Source organism: Monodon monoceros, unplaced genomic scaffold (genome assembly GCF_005190385.1).
Source record: "Monodon monoceros isolate NGI ecotype Baffin Bay Population unplaced genomic scaffold, NGI_Narwhal_1 Super_Scaffold_1, whole genome shotgun sequence".
Classification (NCBI taxonomy): domain Eukaryota; kingdom Metazoa; phylum Chordata; class Mammalia; order Artiodactyla; family Monodontidae; genus Monodon; species Monodon monoceros.
This window is the reverse complement of record NW_021703765.1, coordinates 48,318,288-48,338,499: the sequence shown is the minus strand read 5'-3', so window position 1 is coordinate 48,338,499 and position 20,212 is coordinate 48,318,288. Positions and strand designations below refer to the sequence as shown.

At 42.5% G+C, this 20,212-nt stretch overlaps 1 protein-coding gene across 6 annotated transcripts in view; it reads right to left on the bottom strand.

The window, feature by feature from the left end:
* The window catches only part of TMEM241 (transmembrane protein 241), a 106,236-nt gene that overhangs the window by 79,716 nt on the left and 6,308 nt on the right, over window positions 1-20,212 (bottom strand). For 5 of the 6 annotated variants that reach the window (XR_003793739.1, XM_029224110.1, XM_029224122.1 and 2 more), the window contains exons 3-4: window positions 17,524-17,601; window positions 3,132-3,213 (exon numbers count right to left, since the gene is read on the bottom strand). Coding sequence is in view for 5 of the 6 variants with exons in the window: in XM_029224110.1 (XP_029079943.1) it covers window positions 3,132-3,213; window positions 17,524-17,601 (160 nt within the window). In the remaining variant the exon portion in view is untranslated. The remainder of the gene's footprint in view (window positions 1-3,131; window positions 3,214-17,523; window positions 17,602-20,212) is intronic. The other variant, XM_029224114.1, reaches the window with a different exon arrangement.

Here is a 20,212-nt window from a genome sequence, read left to right as displayed (position 1 = left end):
AGACCTGGGATGGGCAGTGGTCCTGACTGATGCAATCAGAGTGAATTGTGAGACTCATGCAGAAGCTACAAGGAAGACAGTCTTTCCATTAGACTTAAAATTGTGAGGATGTCAGCCTGAAGTCAACAACACCCATGAGGTGAGAGCCTGGCTGTGAAATGAAGCAAAGACAGAGAGCAGAACTGAAAGAGAGACAGAAGCTGGATTCTGAGTAGGTCATTGGAACCTCTGGGTCAAGCCATGCCTGAAGCAGTTTCTACACTATGACTTTTCATTAATGTGAACCAGGAAATTTCCCTTTACTTAGACCAGTTGGTGAGCTTTCTAACACTTGCAACCAAGAGTCTCAAGCTTATGCATGTCTACTGTACCCTGGGCTCATTCTAAAATCCATATACCTTGATCCTAAAGAGACAAATCTGAAAAGGCAAAAGGTGGGGAGTCAGAAGAGCTGCCATTACCTGGGACTAGAGACAGCTTACCGAGACTTCCCACACCTACGTGTTTTCCTCTGCCAGGTTATTAACATCTGCCTCACATATCAGGTGACTGTGAGACTCACATGAAAAGATACAAAGGAAATCACTCCGGAGAACACATGAAAAAGCACTATACAGGGCCTCCCTGGTGGCGCAGTGGTTGAGAGTCCGCCTGCCGATGCAGGGGACACGGGTTCGAGCCCCGGTCCGGGAAGATCCCACATGCCGCGGAGCGGCTGGGCCTGTGAGCCATGGCCGCTGAGCCTGCGCGTCCGGAGCCTGTGCTCTGCAATGGGAGAGGCCCACGTACCGCAAAAAACAAAAAAACAAAAAACAAACAAAAAAAAGCACTATACAAACAAAAAATTATTATCATTATTAGCACAACACCTTAGCTATTCAAACTTCAAAACTCTGGCATCCATAACTATCCAGAGCCTACAAAAAATTTCAAAAACGTTTGTACAACGAAAGATTGTTTTTTGTTTTTTTTGTTTTCCAGTCAAATCCTATACTCTGCTATAGAAGAGGAAGCTCCCCCTGCAGGCCAGAGGCCGTAAAGAGAGGCCATGGACTTGGAGGAGCCTGACAGCATCAAGAGCGGCAGCTGAGAGCCAGCCTGGCCCCCTCTTCTGGGCTCAGCACCAACGTGCTCTGCGTCTCACTTCTTAGGTCACCCAGGCTATTTTCTCCCCCATCGCACACATCATCCCATCTACTCAAGCTTATGAATCATGAAAGGAAAATGATGATTTAATTTAGAAATTATCGATTTAATTTAGAAATTATCGCAGTTAATTCTCAGCCACTACTTTGCAGCTTTGGAGTTGTCCTAACAATACTATATTATTATCCAGAGAGGCAGATTTTGTTTTTACTGTTTTCATATCTGAGGCCTAAGGGGCCAACATAACAAACTTTACATTAAAAGACTGAATTGTTTGAAAATTTCTCATGTTTTCAAACATTAGGATACAATCATTTTCTGATAGATTAAAAACAGCAATTAGAGTATAAAACCATTCCTGAAGACCTAAATAGACGTTTCTCCAAAAAAGACATACAGACGGCCAACAAACTCATGAAAAGATGCTCAACATCACTAATCATTAGAGAAATGAAAATCAAAACTACAATGAGGTATCACCTCCCACCAGTCAGAATGGCCATCATCAAAAAATCTACAAACAATAAATGCTGGAGAGGGTGTGGAGAAAAGGGAACCCTCTTGCACTGTTGGTGCGAGTGTAGATTGATACAGCCACTATGGAGAACAGTATGGAGGTTCCTTAAAAAACTACAAATAGAACTACCATATGACCCAGCAATCCCACTACTGGGCATATACCCTGAGAAAACCATAATTCAAAAAGATACATGCACCACAATGTTCATTGCAGCACTATTTACAATAGCCAGGACATGGAAGCAACCTAAAGTTCCATCGACAGACGAATGGATAAAGAAGATGTGGTACATGTATACAATGGAATATTACTCAGCCATAAAAAGGAACAAAATTGGGTCATTTGCAGAGACGTGGCTGGACCGAGAGTCTGTCATACAGAGTGAAGTAAATCAGAAAGAGAAAAACAAATATCGTGTATTAACGCATATATGTGGAATCTAGAAAAATGGTACAGATGAACCTATCTGCAGGGCAGGAATAGAGATGCAGACGTAGAGAATGGACATGTGGACTCGGTGGGGGAGGGGGAAGTGGGATGAATAGGGAGATTGGGATTGACATATAAACACTACCATGTGTAAAATAGATAGCCAGTGGGAATCTGCTGTATAGCACAGGGAGCTCAGTTTGGTGCTCTGTGGTGACCTAAGTGGGTGGGATGGGGGGTGGGGTGGGAGGGAGGTCTAAGAGGGAGGGGATATATGTATACATATAGCTGATTCACTTCGTTGTACAGCAGAAAGTAATACAACATTGTAAAGCAACTATACCCCAATTAAAAAAACAAAACAAAACCTTAACTATATGAAAACAAAAAGTTCCTGAGTTTTAAGCCATGTTCTGAGACTCTGGTCAATGCTGATATTTATGGATTCTCCTTTGGTGGCAAAATAACTAAATTTTTGGAGTTCCATATCATATATAACACAGCTGGAAGAAATCTTTTCCTCACAGTACCCTCCTTTGAGGAGCTCAGTCCTGGGGTCTGGGTGGGAGGACAGAAGGAACACTTGTTTCACTAGTGTCCCTGTATACTGGGCATCAATTCCGTACCAAGCATGCGAACCCACGACTAAGCCCAGCCCGCCCAGGCCGTGTTATTGATGGGCAGGGTCACGGTCCCCGGAAGCAAGGAGCAGACTGAGCCCACCCTCCTTGCTCCCAAGGACGGGGTGTATCCACGCAGAGCAGGCTCCACAAATATCACTACTCCGGCTTCCTGCGTCTCCATCTGCAGCTCTCCATCTTGTAAAACAAGTCAGTCCTTCCCTGTTATCTGGTTATCTTCCATTCAGGGAGTGGGACCACTCCACATTGGCCTCAGCCCCAAGACTTGTTCTTCAATCTAGCTGCACCATCATTAAAGCTGTTGCTTTGCCCCCTATTGATCCAAGGCGCAACAAGTTAAAGGCAAAGGGGAAGAAGGGAAAGGGACTGTCCCCCCCAAAACCTCTAATACTTACCAGTCTGGACAGTGCTCTGGAACCAGCATAGATGATACCCACAAACAGCACTGAAGCAGGAAGCCATGTCAAAACATCAGATCTGTAAAAGGGAAAGAGGCCATAGATTTCTGTCACTTTATGTCCAAAAGACCTCGCTGGAAGGTATGACGCTCCCATACACCAAATACAGCACTCATGGTTGTCTAAACATCCCCAGGTGACTTGTGAAGCATGATTTGCTCTGTATCATTGAGAGGGATGGAAGCTGACCAAGCCATCCTGACTACAGTCCATCACTCAGCCAACGATGTGGCATTACTGATCCCACAATCGGGCACAGACGAGCTGGAGATGGAAAAGGTTTCCTGCAGGTTGGGAGAAAGAACAGATCTGATTTTTTTTAAAAGAAGCAGTGAATGTTATTCTTTAGAATTTAAGTAGCCGGAGGCTTTGAACACATGCCAAATTATTTAAAAAAATTTTTAAAGGCAATTTACCTAGGCAAGGTACCAAACAGCTCCAGGGAACCACAACAAAAGGAACCACAGTGTGAAAGGATGGAATTGAAAAGAGTGCCTGAACTTGAGCTGGGTGGCCAATTGCTGAGCCTCAACCATTTACCTGGGATGCCAGTTCAGGGAATGTCCAAGGACTTCTCAAGGGCACATTTCTTTGATTCCCTTGTGGCCACACCAAGAACTGCTTTTCCTTTTTCTTTTTCTTTTTTCTTTTTTTTTGGCCACACTGCATGGCTTGCAGGATCTTAGTTCCCTAACCAGGGACCAAACTCGGGCCCCTGGCAGTGAAAGCATGCAGTCCTAACCACTGGACAGCCAGTCCCAAGAACTGCTTTTTCAACACAGTTTAGAATCTTGCTCTCCTCAGAATACCTTTCCTGTAGTTTCAGTTCTACACTGAAAACCTGGGGGAAGAAACTTCATTTTCTTTTTTGCACAAATCAGAAAAACAGCTACTGTGCAGTTTCCTTGTTGACAGGAGATGAACTGGACTGGTAGTGTTAACTCAGATTTAAGAAATTACCTGAATCTTGGTTTGAGTAAACTTGTGATCTGCATGCAATATTAACTAGATTGGATAGCTTTTATATTTTCATACGTACACATAGGCTCTCCCCACCCTCATCAACATCCATTAGTTATTGAACTTTGTGAACTGGCATTGAAACATTACAACAATGTTTTGTTGCACCAATTTTATAAACTTTTACAGTGCAATACATGTTATTTTTCAGAGACAAACCAAAGTTTAATTTCTCAAGGTTCATGCTGTTTGTTTTAGCAGCATTTGATGGTGGATCTTTTATACACATTTGTAATAGATGAAAAATAAACCAGTTTGCAAATGCTTTTTCTTTCTTTTTTAAAGCAAACCATGTACCAAGTTTTTTGGTCCAAATTGTGTAGGATAAGTTAAATTGCATTCTAATAACCAATATGAGTGTATTTCTGTAAGTATAGTTATGTTGAAATAAAGTTTTAAAAAGCAAAATCCCAGTCTTTCCATAGAGTACACATCACTGAGGGTGCAATTTGCTTCCCCCATCAGTTACAAATGCATTCGGTTCACTAATTCAAGTTCCCAGAGTTATTCTAAAATAAATATAAATTAGTGAAGACATTCCAGCAGGATACAACATAATAATCCCAAGTAACTCAATGAACTGCTCTCCTGGGATGGAGCCTGTTCAAGAAGTGTTCTTTGGTAATTTTATTAACATGGGCAGGCACTCTATCATCAGACCTGCTTTTGTACAACTTCCCAGGGAACAGGGCATGAAAATGTTTCTAGTCTCAGATAAGGCCTTCGAACCCTACTTCCTGTATATAGTCATTCAGCCAAACTCACAGCAACTTGCAAGGTGCTCACAGCGCCAGAGTTAATATTAACAGCAGCATCAGGGACTTCCCTGGTGGCACAGTGGTTAAGAATCCACCTGCCAATGCAGGGGACACGAGTTCAAGCCCTGGTCCGGGAAGATCCCACATGTCACGGAGCAACTAAACCTGTGCACCACAACTACTGAGCCTGCGTGCTAGAGCCCACGAGCCACAACTACTGAAGCCCACGTGCCACAACTACTGAAGCCCGCACACCTAGAGCCGGTGCTCCACAACAAGAGAAGCCACCACAATGAGAAGCCCACACATCACAACGAGAAGCCCTCGCACCACAACGAAGAGTAGCCCCCGCTCTCCGCAACTAGAGAAAGCCCACTCGCAGCAACAAAGACCCAAAGCAGTCAAAAATAAATAAATTTAAAAAACAAACAAACCACAAAAAAAAACACAGCAGCATCACCAATGACATTTTTTGAGCCCTTGCTGCAAACCAGGCACTGTGCTAAATGTTTTCTACACTGTAATCTTTTTAAAATCTGTGGGAGTTCCCCAGTTGCCTAGTGGTTAGGATTCCAGGCTTTCACTGCTGTGGCCTGGGTTCAATCCCTGGTGGGGGAACTGAGATCCTGCAAGCTGTGCAGCGTGGCCAAAAAATATTTATCTAAAAATAGATAAATAAAAAATAATAATAAAATCTGCACAACAGTCTCACGAGGAAAGTATCATTATTATTATCATTATTACCCCCACTGTGCAGATGAGGAAACCGAGGCACAAAGAGTTTAAGTAATTTGTCTATGGTCAGAAAAGCTGGTAATGGCAAAGCCACAATTTGAATTCAGGCCTGTCTGACTTAAAACCTTGCTTTTAACCGCCTCTCATACTTTACCCTCAAGGATCTCATAATAATCTAATGTGAGACAATGATATATAAATAAATAAGTTGCAAACACAACATGATTTTGCCCTGGTAGCAGCTCAAGCAGCTAGTTACCTGAGAAATATTCTGCTATTACTAGTCCTGCTGCCATCACAGACATCTGTACTTCCAACCAAAAGGTGAACAAAGAATGGAAATGCCAGCCTCCATCCTAAAGGGGCCAAGCTAATACCAACCAATTGCTACTCTTCTAGGAAAAGCCTTTCCCATCAGACATTAAGGGCCAAGTGCCATGACATGCTGTGCCCTAGAAGGAAGCCCAGAGCATGTACTGTGGGGAGCATGATGACGAAGGAAGGAAGGCGTGTGCGGGGCAGGGGTGGGGAAATAGCGGCTGGCCCAGCTGCGGCCAAGTCCAGACACTTCAGAATGGAAGGCCAGTGAGGCTCCAGACATGCGTGCCCCACCCACTCCTAAACAAAGAAAACTCCCGCCAACTCTCATACATACTTCAGGAGACGTCAGGGTATCTGGATGTGAGGGAAATAAAACAGCGCTAGGGAACCTCTTGTATTTTAACCCCTCCGCCCTAAAATACAAAGAAATAACTTCAAAACGAAAGTTTAGGCAAAATTAGAAGATATGTATAAATATAAATTTTCTGGGGAAAAATTTCTGAAAAGGAATTGGGACCTTTGAAAACTTAAGATGTACTGCAAAGTTTTGTAACATAAAAAATGCGGGAAAAAATTCCTAATTGTAACAAATTCTTTACAGCCAAAGACTTTTTATCCAAGTGAAACCATTTTGGACTTCTGAATTCCAGAGCTGTAAGATAGCAAACCTGTGTTATTTTAAGCCAAAAAAAAAAAAAAAATTTCCATCTCTGTAAGTACTGTAAGTACAGAGCATAGCACAAGGTCTGACTAAATTTTCCTCTATATCTTACTACTAGAGTAGAATTTTTCTCTCAATAAAGCATAAGTTTCTTTTTGTTGTTAAAAAAAAAAAAAAAAAAGGAAGAACTTCAACCAGAAAAAATATACACAGGCTGCTCCAGGAATTAGAATTTGGACCTCTGGCTTCCAGGGTTTCCACGACTGTAAGTGTGATCTTACAACATGGAGGGGTCAGACCTTTCAACAGCTACCGGGGCAGATAAAATTCATGATGACTGAATTTTCCATACTCTTCCAGGCAGTGTGGAAACAAGGTGAGTACCAGCTACAAGGGCGGTGCTTCTTTGTGTTTTTGCCACCTCTTGAAGCATTTCTTTAAAATCCTTTCTTCAGAAAGAAAGGAAACTAACTTTTACATCCTAGGTAGGTCTGCTAAAACTGAGGATTCTTTCCTCAGGAGATATAGCAATAAGTGATGGAAACTGTACCTGGTTCTGGGCACTGGAGAGTATAATCTTATTCACATGGTTGCTCAAATCTTTGGAAATTATAATTAGCTCTCTTCACTCCCAAGGAATGTTCCAGCAGTTAGCTGAAAACTTTAACCAACAGCTCTAAGGAATGGACACACTTCACACATGTCCCTGGGCTGTGCCCTTTCTTCTAGGTCAGGGCATCTAGGGCTGGGATCATCTAGGGGTCATCTAGGTTATCTAGAGGTGGGAGTAGGAAGGATGCACAAGTATAGAGCAGGAGGCTCTGTGTAGTAGAAAGAATGTGGTCAGGCAAACCTTCCTATTTAGAAGATGTGTATCCAACTCTAAAGCTAGTTGATTTATATCCCAACTCTAAAGCTAGTTTGCAGTGAGAGCTCCGTTTTACATTTATAAAATGGCGATAATAATGCTCAGAAGGCTATTGAGACAATTAGCTAAAAGAATGAATACGCAGCACTTGAGGTAGCATGTGGCACATTGAAAACAACACTCAATAAATGCTCTCCTTCTGGCTTTTCCACACATAACTCCAAGTTCAGATGCCACTAGGAAAGACTGACAGATCCACCTAAGACGGCCATAAGATGGCCAAAACACCATAAAGAAAATGAAAAGATGATTAGCAAACCAGGAAAAACACTGGCAACATATAAAACAGGTTGGAGTTTAATATCCTTGATGTATAATGAGTGTTTACAAATCAATAAGAAAAAAACCAACTCCCCAAAAGAAAAAAGAAAAACATTCAAAGGACAGAAATAGGTAATTTTCTCTCTCCTTTTCCTGTCTGTCTGTGTATGTGTACATGTGCGACTCTCTCTCATACACATACACACACACACAAGAAACACAAATGGCCAATAAACATGTGAAAAGTTATTCAGCCGCCCTAATACTAAAAAGAACTTTAAAATAAAACAATGATATATCAAGTTTTGCCCAAGAAACTAGCAATTTTTAAAAGATGGTATCTTATACAGGGGGTCATAAAATTAATGCCTTCATATACTGCTGTGGGATATAAATTGGTATCTTTCGGAGGCTACATATGTACTACTTGACTATACTTTATTATTTATTATTATTGTTGTTGAGGTATTTAAAGATATCTACAGTGATGTTTCCATTTACAAGTGGAATAAAACTGCTTTTGACCTCATTGTTGATCATCAAACATTCTTCAGCCTGGAGCCCTCCCCCTCCGGATACCTGCATGGTTCACTCCTTCACGTATTCAAATCTCTGCTCAAAAGTCATCTTTTTTTTTTTTTTACATCTTTATTGGAGTATAATTGCTTTACAATGGTGTGTTAGTTTCTGCTTTATAACAAAGTGAGTCAGTTATACATATACATTGGTTCCCATATCTCCTCCCTCTTGCAGCTCCCTCCCACCCTCCCTATCCCACCCTCCCTATCCCACCCCTCCAGGCGGTCACAAAGCACCAAGCTGATCTCCCTGTGCTATGTGGCTGCTTCCCACTAGCTATCTACCTTACGTTTGGTAGTGTATATATCTCCATGCCTCTCTCTCGCTTTGTCACAGCTTCTTATCCATGAGTCCTTCTTATCCACCCTATATAGAATAACAAACCCCCCCATCCACTGGCCCATACTCAGGCACACACACATACACATTATCCACTTACCCAGCTCTATTTTTCTCTACACCTATTATATCATCCACTTTCATTTTTAGTTGTTTCTTGTCTGTCTGCATCAATTAGAACGTAGCTCTATGAGGGCAAGGATTTTTGTCTGTTTTGTTCATTATGCACCCCTTACACCTAACACAATACCTGGCATATACAGTAGGCACTCAAATACTTGCTGAATGAATCACCATGTATTATTTTTGTAACTTAAAAAAAAAAGTTTTCCCTTCTCTTGCTAGTTTGGTACAAAGCAGCAAGATACAACAGGAAACTGCAGTCATGACTCTAATTTACATTTCTTCCTCTGCTTTTCTCAAGTGCTTCAGAGACTTTGCCCTGAACAGAACTGCTGGCGCTTACAGCTACTCAGTTGTCAGAGGTAGGGATGCAAGCAAAAGGTTCCATATCCTGCCATCTGCCTGTTTGAAATGGCCCCAATGCGAGAATCCTAAGAATTTCAAATTCAATAAACATTTGTAACGATCATGTTGTAGCCTATAACTGTGACAAAAAAACCCAACTGCATTAAAAAACAAACATGTTTTTCTTCAATAGATGTGAACTTAGAAACTTGAAATGGAGGCAGTTATTTTGTTTCCTATAATAATTTATCTCTTTTTCTTATTAAAAAGTGGTACCTTCCATGTTAGAAAATTTTGAAAACACAGATTATCAAGAAAAACATTATAATTACAATCCTACTACCCAAAGATAACCACTGTTAATACCTTGTTATATCTCCTTCCAAACAGCATCCATATGCACGTATATGAACATTTCAACAAAAATGGGATCCAATTGCACAGGTTGTTTTATAACCTGCTTAACATCTTTCCATGTCAAAAAAGTCATCCCCAATTTATTAATACCAGGCTACTGCTGGACATTTAAGCTTATCCTAGGTTTTTACTATTCTAACACAGTAATGATTATCCTTGAATATATTCTCTGCTCATATTTATGATGTCTTCACAATATTCAGAACACATTTCCTGAAGTGGAATTGCTGTTCAAAGATACACATATTATAGTTTGTAACTGGTTACAAAATTGCCTTCCAGAGACATTATACTGACTCATTCTCTGCTATGATCTGCATGTTTATGTACTCCCAAGATTCATATGTTAAAACCCTAACCCCTAGTTTGACGGTATTTGGAAGTGGGGCCCTTAGGAGGTAATCAGGTCATGAGGATGGAGCCCTCATGATGGGATTAGTGCCCTTGTAAGAAGAGACACAGGAGAGCATGCCTCCTTTCTCCATCTCTCTCTCTCTCTCTCCCCCTCTCTCTCTCCCTCTCTCCCCCTCTCTCTCTCCCACACACACACACTACCACCATGTAAAGATACAGGAACAAAGCAGACATCTGTAAACCCACAAGAAACCCTCAACAGAAACCAACTACACTGGCACCCTGATCTTGGACTTCCCAGCCTCCAGAACTGTGAGAAATAAATGTCTGCTGTTTAAGCTACCCAGTCCGTGGTCTTTTGTGACAGCAGCCTGAGCTGACTGAGACGCTCTTTGGCAGCTCTAACACTGCATGATTCTGAGATACCCAACAGCCTGCGCATTAGGAACAAACGAGGCACATCTATTAAGGCACCTCCTCTCCACCTTTAATTCATAAGGTGGCACCATCTGGGCCTTCTGTGCTGGTTTATTCTTACATTGTTCTACGTGCCATCAAAGGAGGCAAGATGGGATTAAATCTTGAGGAGGTCCTGACAGAATCTCGAGTCTCTGTGGTGTGAGGGCTGAGCCAGGGTGTGTGTGTGTGTGTGTGTGTGTGTGTGTAGGAGGGATCTCACAGGAACTCCTTGGGGGAAAGACTGCAGGCTGTACTCTATTGAAGGATTATTTGCTACAGGGTCTGCTTTGAAAATAGTGGTGATACGCAATTATTCCTACGTGAGTTATAAGCACAAATGCTGCATCTTGTTTGCATCGTGTACTTTTTCTTTTCTGCTTGTGCACGCTCTACTGTCCCTAAGAACCCTGATGAATAAAGCATTTTACAAGAAGCTAACAATAGTCTGTTGGCATGAATCATAAAACTGTTGTTATTGAGATGAAGGCTAATTAAATTAAATCATTTGTTTTTCAAATAGAGCATGCATTATTGAGGGAACATCTGCTCCCTGAAAACACTTAGTTTATCTGTTCATGGGAGCCTAGAGGGATCCTTGAGCTGAATTCTTAAAAGTTCTCTGCATTCTACTGACACCTAGTGACCTCAAAGCAGTTTCCAAACATGAAAATAACACCTGACCAAGATACCAGAGTTGATGTGTTGACTATTGATTGGCACTGCCTAAAACAGTAACACACCTTATAACTGTAAAATCAGTATTTGCTTTACAATTCAAAAGGACTTCTGCATACATTAACTTCCTACTTATAGAAGACACCTAATTTCATCTTTTTGGTCCATTCCTGGTGAATATGGTCCTCAAAGTGTCTTATTCCCTTTTCTCGCTGCTTCCTCCTATTCTTAGACCTTTCTCCTTCATTCCTTACTCTCTCCCTGACTCACAGAGGGCCACACTCCCTTGTCCAGCCCTAATATTACTTGGACCCAAGAACCCTGTGATGACACTGTTTCTCAGAGAGGATAGCTTAGAGCCGGGAGGCAGCAAACAAGGGCCCGCGGGCCAAATCCCGCCTGCTGCCTGTTGCTGAAAATAGCATTTTATTGGCACACATCCGTTTACGTTGTCATGGCTGCTTTCCCGCTACAACAGCAGATTTGAGTAGTTGTGACAGAGACTGCATGGCCCACAAAGTCTAAAACATTTACTTTCTGGCTCTTGTTTGCTGACCCCTGATTTAGAGTAAGGCAGCTTGGGTCCCAAAGTCTGGAACTTTCGAGTGGTAGTACCCTTGGGCGCCTCACCCCTCCCCTGGGAGGACCAAGGCTGGATGTGCAGTTAAGTGAGCCTTAGGAGACAGATGGCAGGCATGGCACAGAACAGAGAAGGCAGTACTAAGAAATATAGTCCAAAAAAGAAAAAAAAAAAAAAGAAATATAGGCCACCCAGGTCCCCGAATAATAAGTGAGGCAGGATAGAAGAGGCACATATCTCATCTCTAATAGATGTGAGGAAGAAAGAAAACCCAGTACAAGCACCTTGCCCGTGCACAGTCCACGAGGGACTGCAAATCCAAGCTAATGTGCAAGACATAACTCCTTTGATCTCAGTCTGGGGAGGTTTACATTTCACACCCTGGACTTAAGAGGCCAGAAAGGGTTATATGGACTCAGAGTGACTTCCACACGTGGTGTATCTATGACAAATCGTGAGTTCAGCAGATTCCTATGCACTGAGTGGCGTGGGCATGACCTGCAGGTGTCAAAGGTCAAAATATCCCATCCCGAGAAAGACAAACACTGCATGGCATCACTTATTACATGGAATCTTTTTTTAAAAAGTCAAACTTAGAGAAACAGAGAGTAGAAAAGTGGTTGTCAGGGACTGGGGGGTGAGGGGAACAGGGAGAGTTTGGTAAAAGGGCACAAACTTTCAGCTGCAAGATGAATAATGTATATTGATTACTCATGAATGATGAATAACATATCCTATGAGGATCTAATGTATAACATGTTGACTACAGTTGATCACATTGTACTGTATAACTGAAATTTGCTAAGAGACTAGAACTTAAATGTTCTCACCAAAAAAAAAAAAAAAAAAAAGGGCTTCCCTGGTGGCACAGTGGTTGAGAGTCCGTCTGCCGATGCAGGGGACACGGGTTCGTGTCCCGGTCCGGGAAGATCCCACATGCCGCGGAGCTGCTGGGCCTATGAGTCATGGCTGCTAAGCCTGCGCATCTGGAGCCTGTGCTCCGCAATGGAAGAGACCACAACAGTGAGAGGCCCGCGTACCGCAAAAAAAAAAAAAAAGATAAATATGTGAGGTGCTGGATGTGTTCATTAACTAGATGGTGAGAATCTTTCACAATGTATATATGTAGTAAATCACCACATTGTACACTTTAAACATCTTAAAATTTTATTTGCAAATGACACTTCAATAAAGCTGATACTTCAGAACCTCCTGTCCTTTTGCCATCGCTGGCCTCCTGGACTCCCTCCAGGTACCAGCCCAATCACCACACCAACACCAATCAGCTTTTATTCGATATTTTATCCTTTTCGTGGCTCTAAGCTTGTTTCCTGAGGAAGTTTTGGAAGTTCACTGTATTATCCCCAAAAAGTAATTTCAACGTATGTATATATGTAAAGCATTCCTCTGGAGAGAAAACAACTGGGAAGAATATCAAAAATACATGAATTTAAGTGCTAACTTTCCTCTGTGAGCAGAGATGACTTTTTAGAAAGGTATAAGAGTCACTCAAAATGAAATATCAATACATTACAACACGATTTGGGAAATTCCAACCACCAGTAGCTTTCATAAAGGTGGGCTAGCTCACTTAAAAAACAATCAATAATCAGTAATTAAAAAGAAGTACAGTCTCGACCCTGATTGCCTCACTATTCATTTCTTTAGGGAGAAGGCTGAGTTAATTTGGAGGTTTTATCAAAGAGATTCGTTATGCTTCCCCAGCAAAGACTCTTAATGTAAAGTTATGATGTGAGGGCTTCTTCATCTATTAGAAATCTCTGGTCACAAAGGTATTATGGCAAAGGCTTTTTTAACTTAGAATTTCTCATACTTGAAAACCTTGAGAATCAAAGTTTTACTCTCATATGCAGAGTGGACAAAAAGTGGCATGTAGGTTAAAGATTACTTTCAAAATGTTTTTATTTAAACATGCAGCCTGGTAATATAGGAGCCAGGAGATGGCATCTAAAGTCTCCAATGAAATCATGCCTGAGTCGGTCCTCAGCGATGGTTCTAGAATCTAACAGAGTGACACGGTCTCACTGTGCTACCAGGCTTCCAGTCAGCTGAAACAGGTCACAGTGCTCGTTTAGGATCATGTTTTAGAAATACAAAAAGCTTTCAGCACAGGACTTCCAACATCTGCTAGAAAAATCACTTCAATGTTCTGCAAAGTCTTGGCTACAACAGTTGCCACCACATAATGACAAGCTTGTGACTGAAAACCAGTGCTATCTTTCCCAAGACAGAGGCTTCCAGGGCATCATCCAACACCCGGTGACAACAACTGGCTACCAGGCAAACATCCTGGGAGGAGAATGATTCCATCAGATCACTGGGTGGAGTCAATACATGATGTGACAAACACAGCAGGTATGGCCTCTTTGCGATATAAGAAACATGGTGCCAGAGTCTGCGACTTGTTTGCAAGGGAATCTGGGATTCTGCTGCTGTGCTCCAGGCTGCAAGGACAGTCTAAATGAGCTCTCTATGGCATATGCTATTAAGGACCAATTTGGAGCCCACCCTCCAGCCCCATCACTATAACTCCATGATGACGTTCCATCATGCCATCAGGGACTCCAAACTGTCTTCCAGCTGTTGTTTCCATTTTTAGTAGAGCCCAACCTCTGCTATCTCTGCACAAGTACACAGTCACACAGCAAAGCTGGGCTTTGGTTCTCTGATGACATCACTGGAAAACCAAGCCCAGTAGGAAACAGCAGCCATAGCAAACACAAACCCAGCCCGGGCACACACAAAGGAGCACTGCTTGCTACCTGCTAACACCTCTTTGCCCAGGGCCCATCGTAACTGGAAATCCTGAGCTGTGACAGCAGTTATTAACCACAAGACACTCTACAAACTAAGACACTAGAATCTTTGACGAGAAGCTTAACTGAGCCGACATCATGTGTGTGTGGCTGTGAAACCACCAAAGAAGTCCAGGGGATAGAGGTGAAAAAGTCTCCGGGAGATTTAGCAAGGGGACCAAAAAGGGATATGATTATGGCTCTTCTGAGATGGGTGGCGCCTAGCATCATGCAAGTTAAAGGGACAACAATGTCTAGTGGATCCTTCTCTGTCAAGGACCAGAAGGAAAAGCATCTTGAGAATCTTTGACTTCACCCAGTTCTACTAGTCATCCCCTCTACCCCCCTCCAAAAAAAGCAATAAAAAGATGAAGAATTCCATCAAGGGGTGAATGGATAAACAAAATGCGGTATATAAACAAAATGTGCTCTATACACACAATGGAATATTATTCAGCCTTAAAAAGGAAGGAAATCCTCACACATGCTTCAACATAGATGAAGCTTGCAGACATTATGCCAAGTGAAATAAACCAGTCACAAAAGGACAAATACTGTACGATTCCATTTAAAGGAGGTACCTAGCATAGGTAAATTCATAGAGACAACGTAGAACAGAGCTTTACCAGGGACCTGGGGGGGGGGGGTGGAAGGAGAAGGGGGAGCTAGTGTTTAATGGGTACAGAGTTTCTGTTTAGAATGGTGAAAAGGTCTGGAGATGGATGGTGGCAATGGTTGCATAACACTGTGAATGTACTTAATGCCACTGAATCGTACACTTAAAAAATGGTAAAATTTATGTTATGTATATTTTACATACAAAAAAATGTTTGAGTATGAACAATGGCATCGCTTTTAAGGAAATATGACTAAGGTAATGTTTATTTAATTTTAATTTTTTTTTTTTTTTTTGGCCACACCGCACAGCCTGTGGGATCCTAGTTCCCTGAGCAGGGATCGAACCCAGGCCCTGGGCAGGGAAAGCACGGAGTCCCGACCACTGGACTACCAGGGAATTCCATAAGGTGATGTTTAAATGACCATTATGAACAAGTAAATAATTCACATCAGAAATTATAAGATAATCATAGTCAGGAACACTGTAAAAGAGGAAGATCCGGGGCTTCCCTGGTGGCGCAGTGGTTGAGAGTCCGCCTGTCGATGCAGGGGACACGGGTTCGTGCCCCGGTCCGGGAAGATCCCACATGCCGTGGAGCGGCTGGGCCCATGAGCCATGGCCGCTGAGCCTGGGCGTCCGGAGCCTGTGCTCCGCAACGGGAGAGGCCACGACAGTGAGAGGCCCGCATACCGCAAAAAAAAAAGAGGAAGATCCATGTTGATCAGCACCGGTGGACCCCAGTGCAAAATCTGACGGCCAATTCCCTGATTCTAGTCCAATCTCTTGCTTCTGTGGAGGAATACATTCAACTATTTGGAGTCAAAATGCTTCATCATTTAACTAAATCTTAGAACTAAATCTTAGAACTACCACAGTCCTTGTGAATTCAGGGCTCCTATTCGTTTAAATGAAGACCCATTCTCTTTGAACTATCCACCATAACAATGGCGTATAAAGTAAGACCTGTGCTTAGTATCACATATAAAATCCCAAAATTTTATATTTTGGGGTTTTATCAAGTGGAGGACGCTCTACCATGGAAATGTAAAATTATGACTTAATGAACTACTCCTTTGGATTAGTTAAGCATCTTGTGTGTGATAGTCTTTCAGAATATGGATTGTGATGTAATAGGGTCAGGGAAATTAATCCACACCTCAGTTCCCAGGCCCTCTCCCTTGTCAAACTTCTTCATACCAGTGTTTTGCTCTCCAGTTAAATATTTTCAGAAGAAGCCAAAATTATTAATATTTATACTGGACTCATTCTCAAAGCTTCTCCAGAGCACCAAGCCAAGGGATGACTTAGCAACGAAGCAGTTAATCTAATTCATGGAGAAGTTGGGCAGATAACTTGGACCACGAGGCAAATGATTTGGCCTGATCATTCAGTTGGGTTGTTTACCTTATTCATGTAAACCTTGACTTCATTTTCTTTTCATTTTGTGCATCATTTCAGGCAAGGCATGATGTTCTCAAAGAATCATGAGGATTTATTTGGGTGAGGCAGGACTGAATAGCCAATTCAGATTACAATTTTGCTTGAAAAATGTCATTGTCTTTGACGTTTCTTTCAAATCTATTTGAAAAGCGGTCTTAATAGGATCATAACAACAATGTGTGATCTGAATCAGACCCTGGATCAAATTTTTGTGGAGAGGGCTATAAAGAATGTTACTGAGAAAACTGGCAAAACATGAATCAGTCTATACATGAGATAATAGTATTGCATCAATGTTAACTTCCTCACTTTGATAACTGCTGTAGTCCTGTAAGAGAACATCCTTGCTCTTAGGAGATACATGCTCAACAATTCAGAAGTAAAAAAAAATCTGCAACTTACCTTCAAATAATTCAGAAAAAAATTACATGTATACAAATATGTATGTATATATCAAGTGAAACTGATAAGAGAAGCAAGGTGAAATAATAATTGGGGAATCTGAGTAAAGGATATGGGACTTCTTTGTACTATTCCTAACTTTTCTGTAAGCAGGAAATAATTTCAAAATTAAAAATTTACCCAAAAAATTTAAAGCTGATTTAATAACTTATTCATAGCAGTCCTATGATCTACAACAAAGCCAAATTAACATGGTATTATAAATTGTATATCTCAATTTATTTTAATATTATAAGAGTGGCATTATTGACCAGGAAAACACTACTTGAGCTCTATTTGATTACAACATCATTTAATCTCAAGATTAGAAGGGAATTAAGAGATCATACAACTCAAATAAACACCCGTGTTTCCCAATGTAACACCACAAGAAGTTAAATAATACACAAGGAAGCTGGGTATGAGTCATAAATCAATCACAGAAGAGGTGATCCTACCTTGAATTGCTGTTGATCTCCGCCCAGCCCAGTTTCCATGACACATGAAGCAAAAGTCCACCAATTAATGTCTGCCACCTGAAAAGGATAAGGGCCAATGTGAATTTAACAGGGTGCCATGGTCTCAAATGCCATCCACCCCCAGCAGATCTGTCGAGTGACACAAATATACACGTGTGATCCTTCTTACAACTCCTTTCTCCCACTTTCTCCAAATTATCATCCCAATTCTCAGACCCATCCTTCTCAATCTCTACTACTCCCTGAGTCCAGCTGTACCTTTCAGTGCTGACACTGATGTTCTCCTCTTCTTATTCTAGACTTTTCCCGAACAATCTCACCCACAGCCACCACTTCTCTATGACCTCTGCACTAATGGTTCCCATATCCCCCTTCTCACGAGGATATGGCCACCCTGATACCCCACAAGCTCCCGATGATAACATGCCTAAAACATTACCTTGAACTTCCCTCTCCCCATCCTGGTCATTCTCCTACTATCCCTAATCAGCCAAACCAGAAACCTAGATGTCATCCCAGCCCTCCTCTGTCGTCACCTCCCTCAACAACTTACAAAATCCTATTGACTTTATCCCCATAACCTCTCTGAAACCCGAAGCCTTCCCCTCCATCCATCTGCTTAATTCAGACTCTCATCATCCCACACCTGGACCATAGCATCAGTTCCCTAACGGGTCCCCCTCTCTCCAGGGTTGCCCTGCACCATCCATTCTCCACCCTGCAGCCAAAGGGTTTGTTCTAAAATGCAAACCTAATTGTGCCCCTCGCTTGTTTTAAAAATGGCTGATTCTTCCTGGTGCTGTAGGCAGCAGCCCTCGGCCTCTTTTCTGCTGCAACACACTTGGGGTCATGAAGCTCACGTGAGACACATTTCCTCACATGCAGTTTAGGGGGAGCACAGGTGACAAGATAAACACCCCTCCCTCTCCCACTGCAGAAAGCACAGCAAAATGCCAAATGAGTGACCAGTACTACAGGCATAACTGTATCCTATCCCACACTAATTGCTTTTACTCTATTTTTGGTGAGTCATTCATAAATTTCAAAACCTTATTTTTAGTTATGACTTGAGACACCTACCTCGGAGGTTATTACAGCACACCCGTGTGTTGGGACACGACACTGGAGAACCCCTGGTCTACAGAAAAAAGTCACTTGCATGTGACATAGAAGCCTTCCAGGACTTGCAGCTGCCCCTCTCCAGGGTCAGCTCCTGTCCATCTGCCAGTGGCAGCCACATTCCAGCCACACCGAACAGGCCATAGCCTCGGTAATGTGCCAGGCCATTTCATACTTTTTAGAGTTTGCACGTGCGGCCCTCGTGACCCATAACGTCTTCCCTTCTCCTCCGTGTTGGTGGACACCTGCTCATCCTGTAAGATCCAGGTGTTACGTCTCCCTTGTGAAGACTTCAATGACACCGCCAGGCGGAGTGGACAGATATGGGTCGTGTCTTCCAACAGCTTGGTCTAGAGCAGTGGATCTCAATCATGTGGCTCTTCCCCCCAAGGGGACATTTGGAGACATTTTTGGTTGTCACAATTGGGGATGGGGGAAGGGTTGCTACTGGCACCCGATGAGTAGAAGCCAGGATGCTGCCCCACACCTTACAACGTGCCGGACAGCCCTCCACAACAGACTTATCTAGTGCAAAATACCAATGGTGCTGAGGCCGAGAAACTCTGGTCTAGAGGGAAGTAAGCTAATTAACCAATAATTACAATAAAGTGTGATACAGTCCTAATGGGAAGAGTACCAGGTAGCACAAAACACCCTAGCAGAGGCAGTTAATCCAGTCTAGGGGGTTGGGTGACTCTTCCTAGAGGAAGTAAATTCAAGCAAAAGCCTGAAGCCTCTTCAAAGCGGGAGACCCAGAATGGACCAGGGCCCACAGGTAAGAGAGACAATGGCTCCAGCAAAGCTTCTTACAGAGGTTCAATTGGCCTGACCTTAGCATGTGAGTACTCGAGGCGGGGGCTGGTCATGAAGGGCCATATCAATCGTCAACGAGCTGGGGCTTCAAACTGGGGACCCACTGAAGGGTCTGCAGCACGGGAGCGACACTGCCACATTTACCTTGGGGAAAGCTCTGTCTCTTTACAAGGGAGAGAATGTTTGCTGAGAGAAGCAAGACCAGGGGCCAGGAAGCAAGTTAGGAGTTGTTAGGGTGATTTGAGAGATGATAGTGGCCCAGGAAGAGGCGATGAAGAAGGTGGACAGGTTCTAAAGATGTTTAGAGGTCCTAGTTGTTGATTAGACGTTGGGGTGAAGGAGACAAAGAAATCAAGAATAACACAGGTTTCTAAGTAAGGCGACTGGATACAAGGTACCATTCACCGCAGGTAAACTGAAGAAGAAATGAGCAGGCTCTAGGAGGGCAGGGATTTTTCTTTCCTTCACTGAAGTAGTCCAAGTGTCTAAAACAGTGACTGGCATATGCATGCAATCAATTTTCTTAGAATGAGTTATTCTGCCCTACTATGTGCCTCCTGTGTACCTGGCATGGTTCTAGGCATCAGGGATACGCCAGTGACAAAATGGATTTTTTTTGTTGCTTAATTCTAGCATTTGTAGACCTTACATTCTATCGGGGGAGGTGCATTCAGTCTGACATCTACAGAGAAGGAGGGGAAAAGGCAATTCAGGTGAAAACATCACCTTTTCCCAC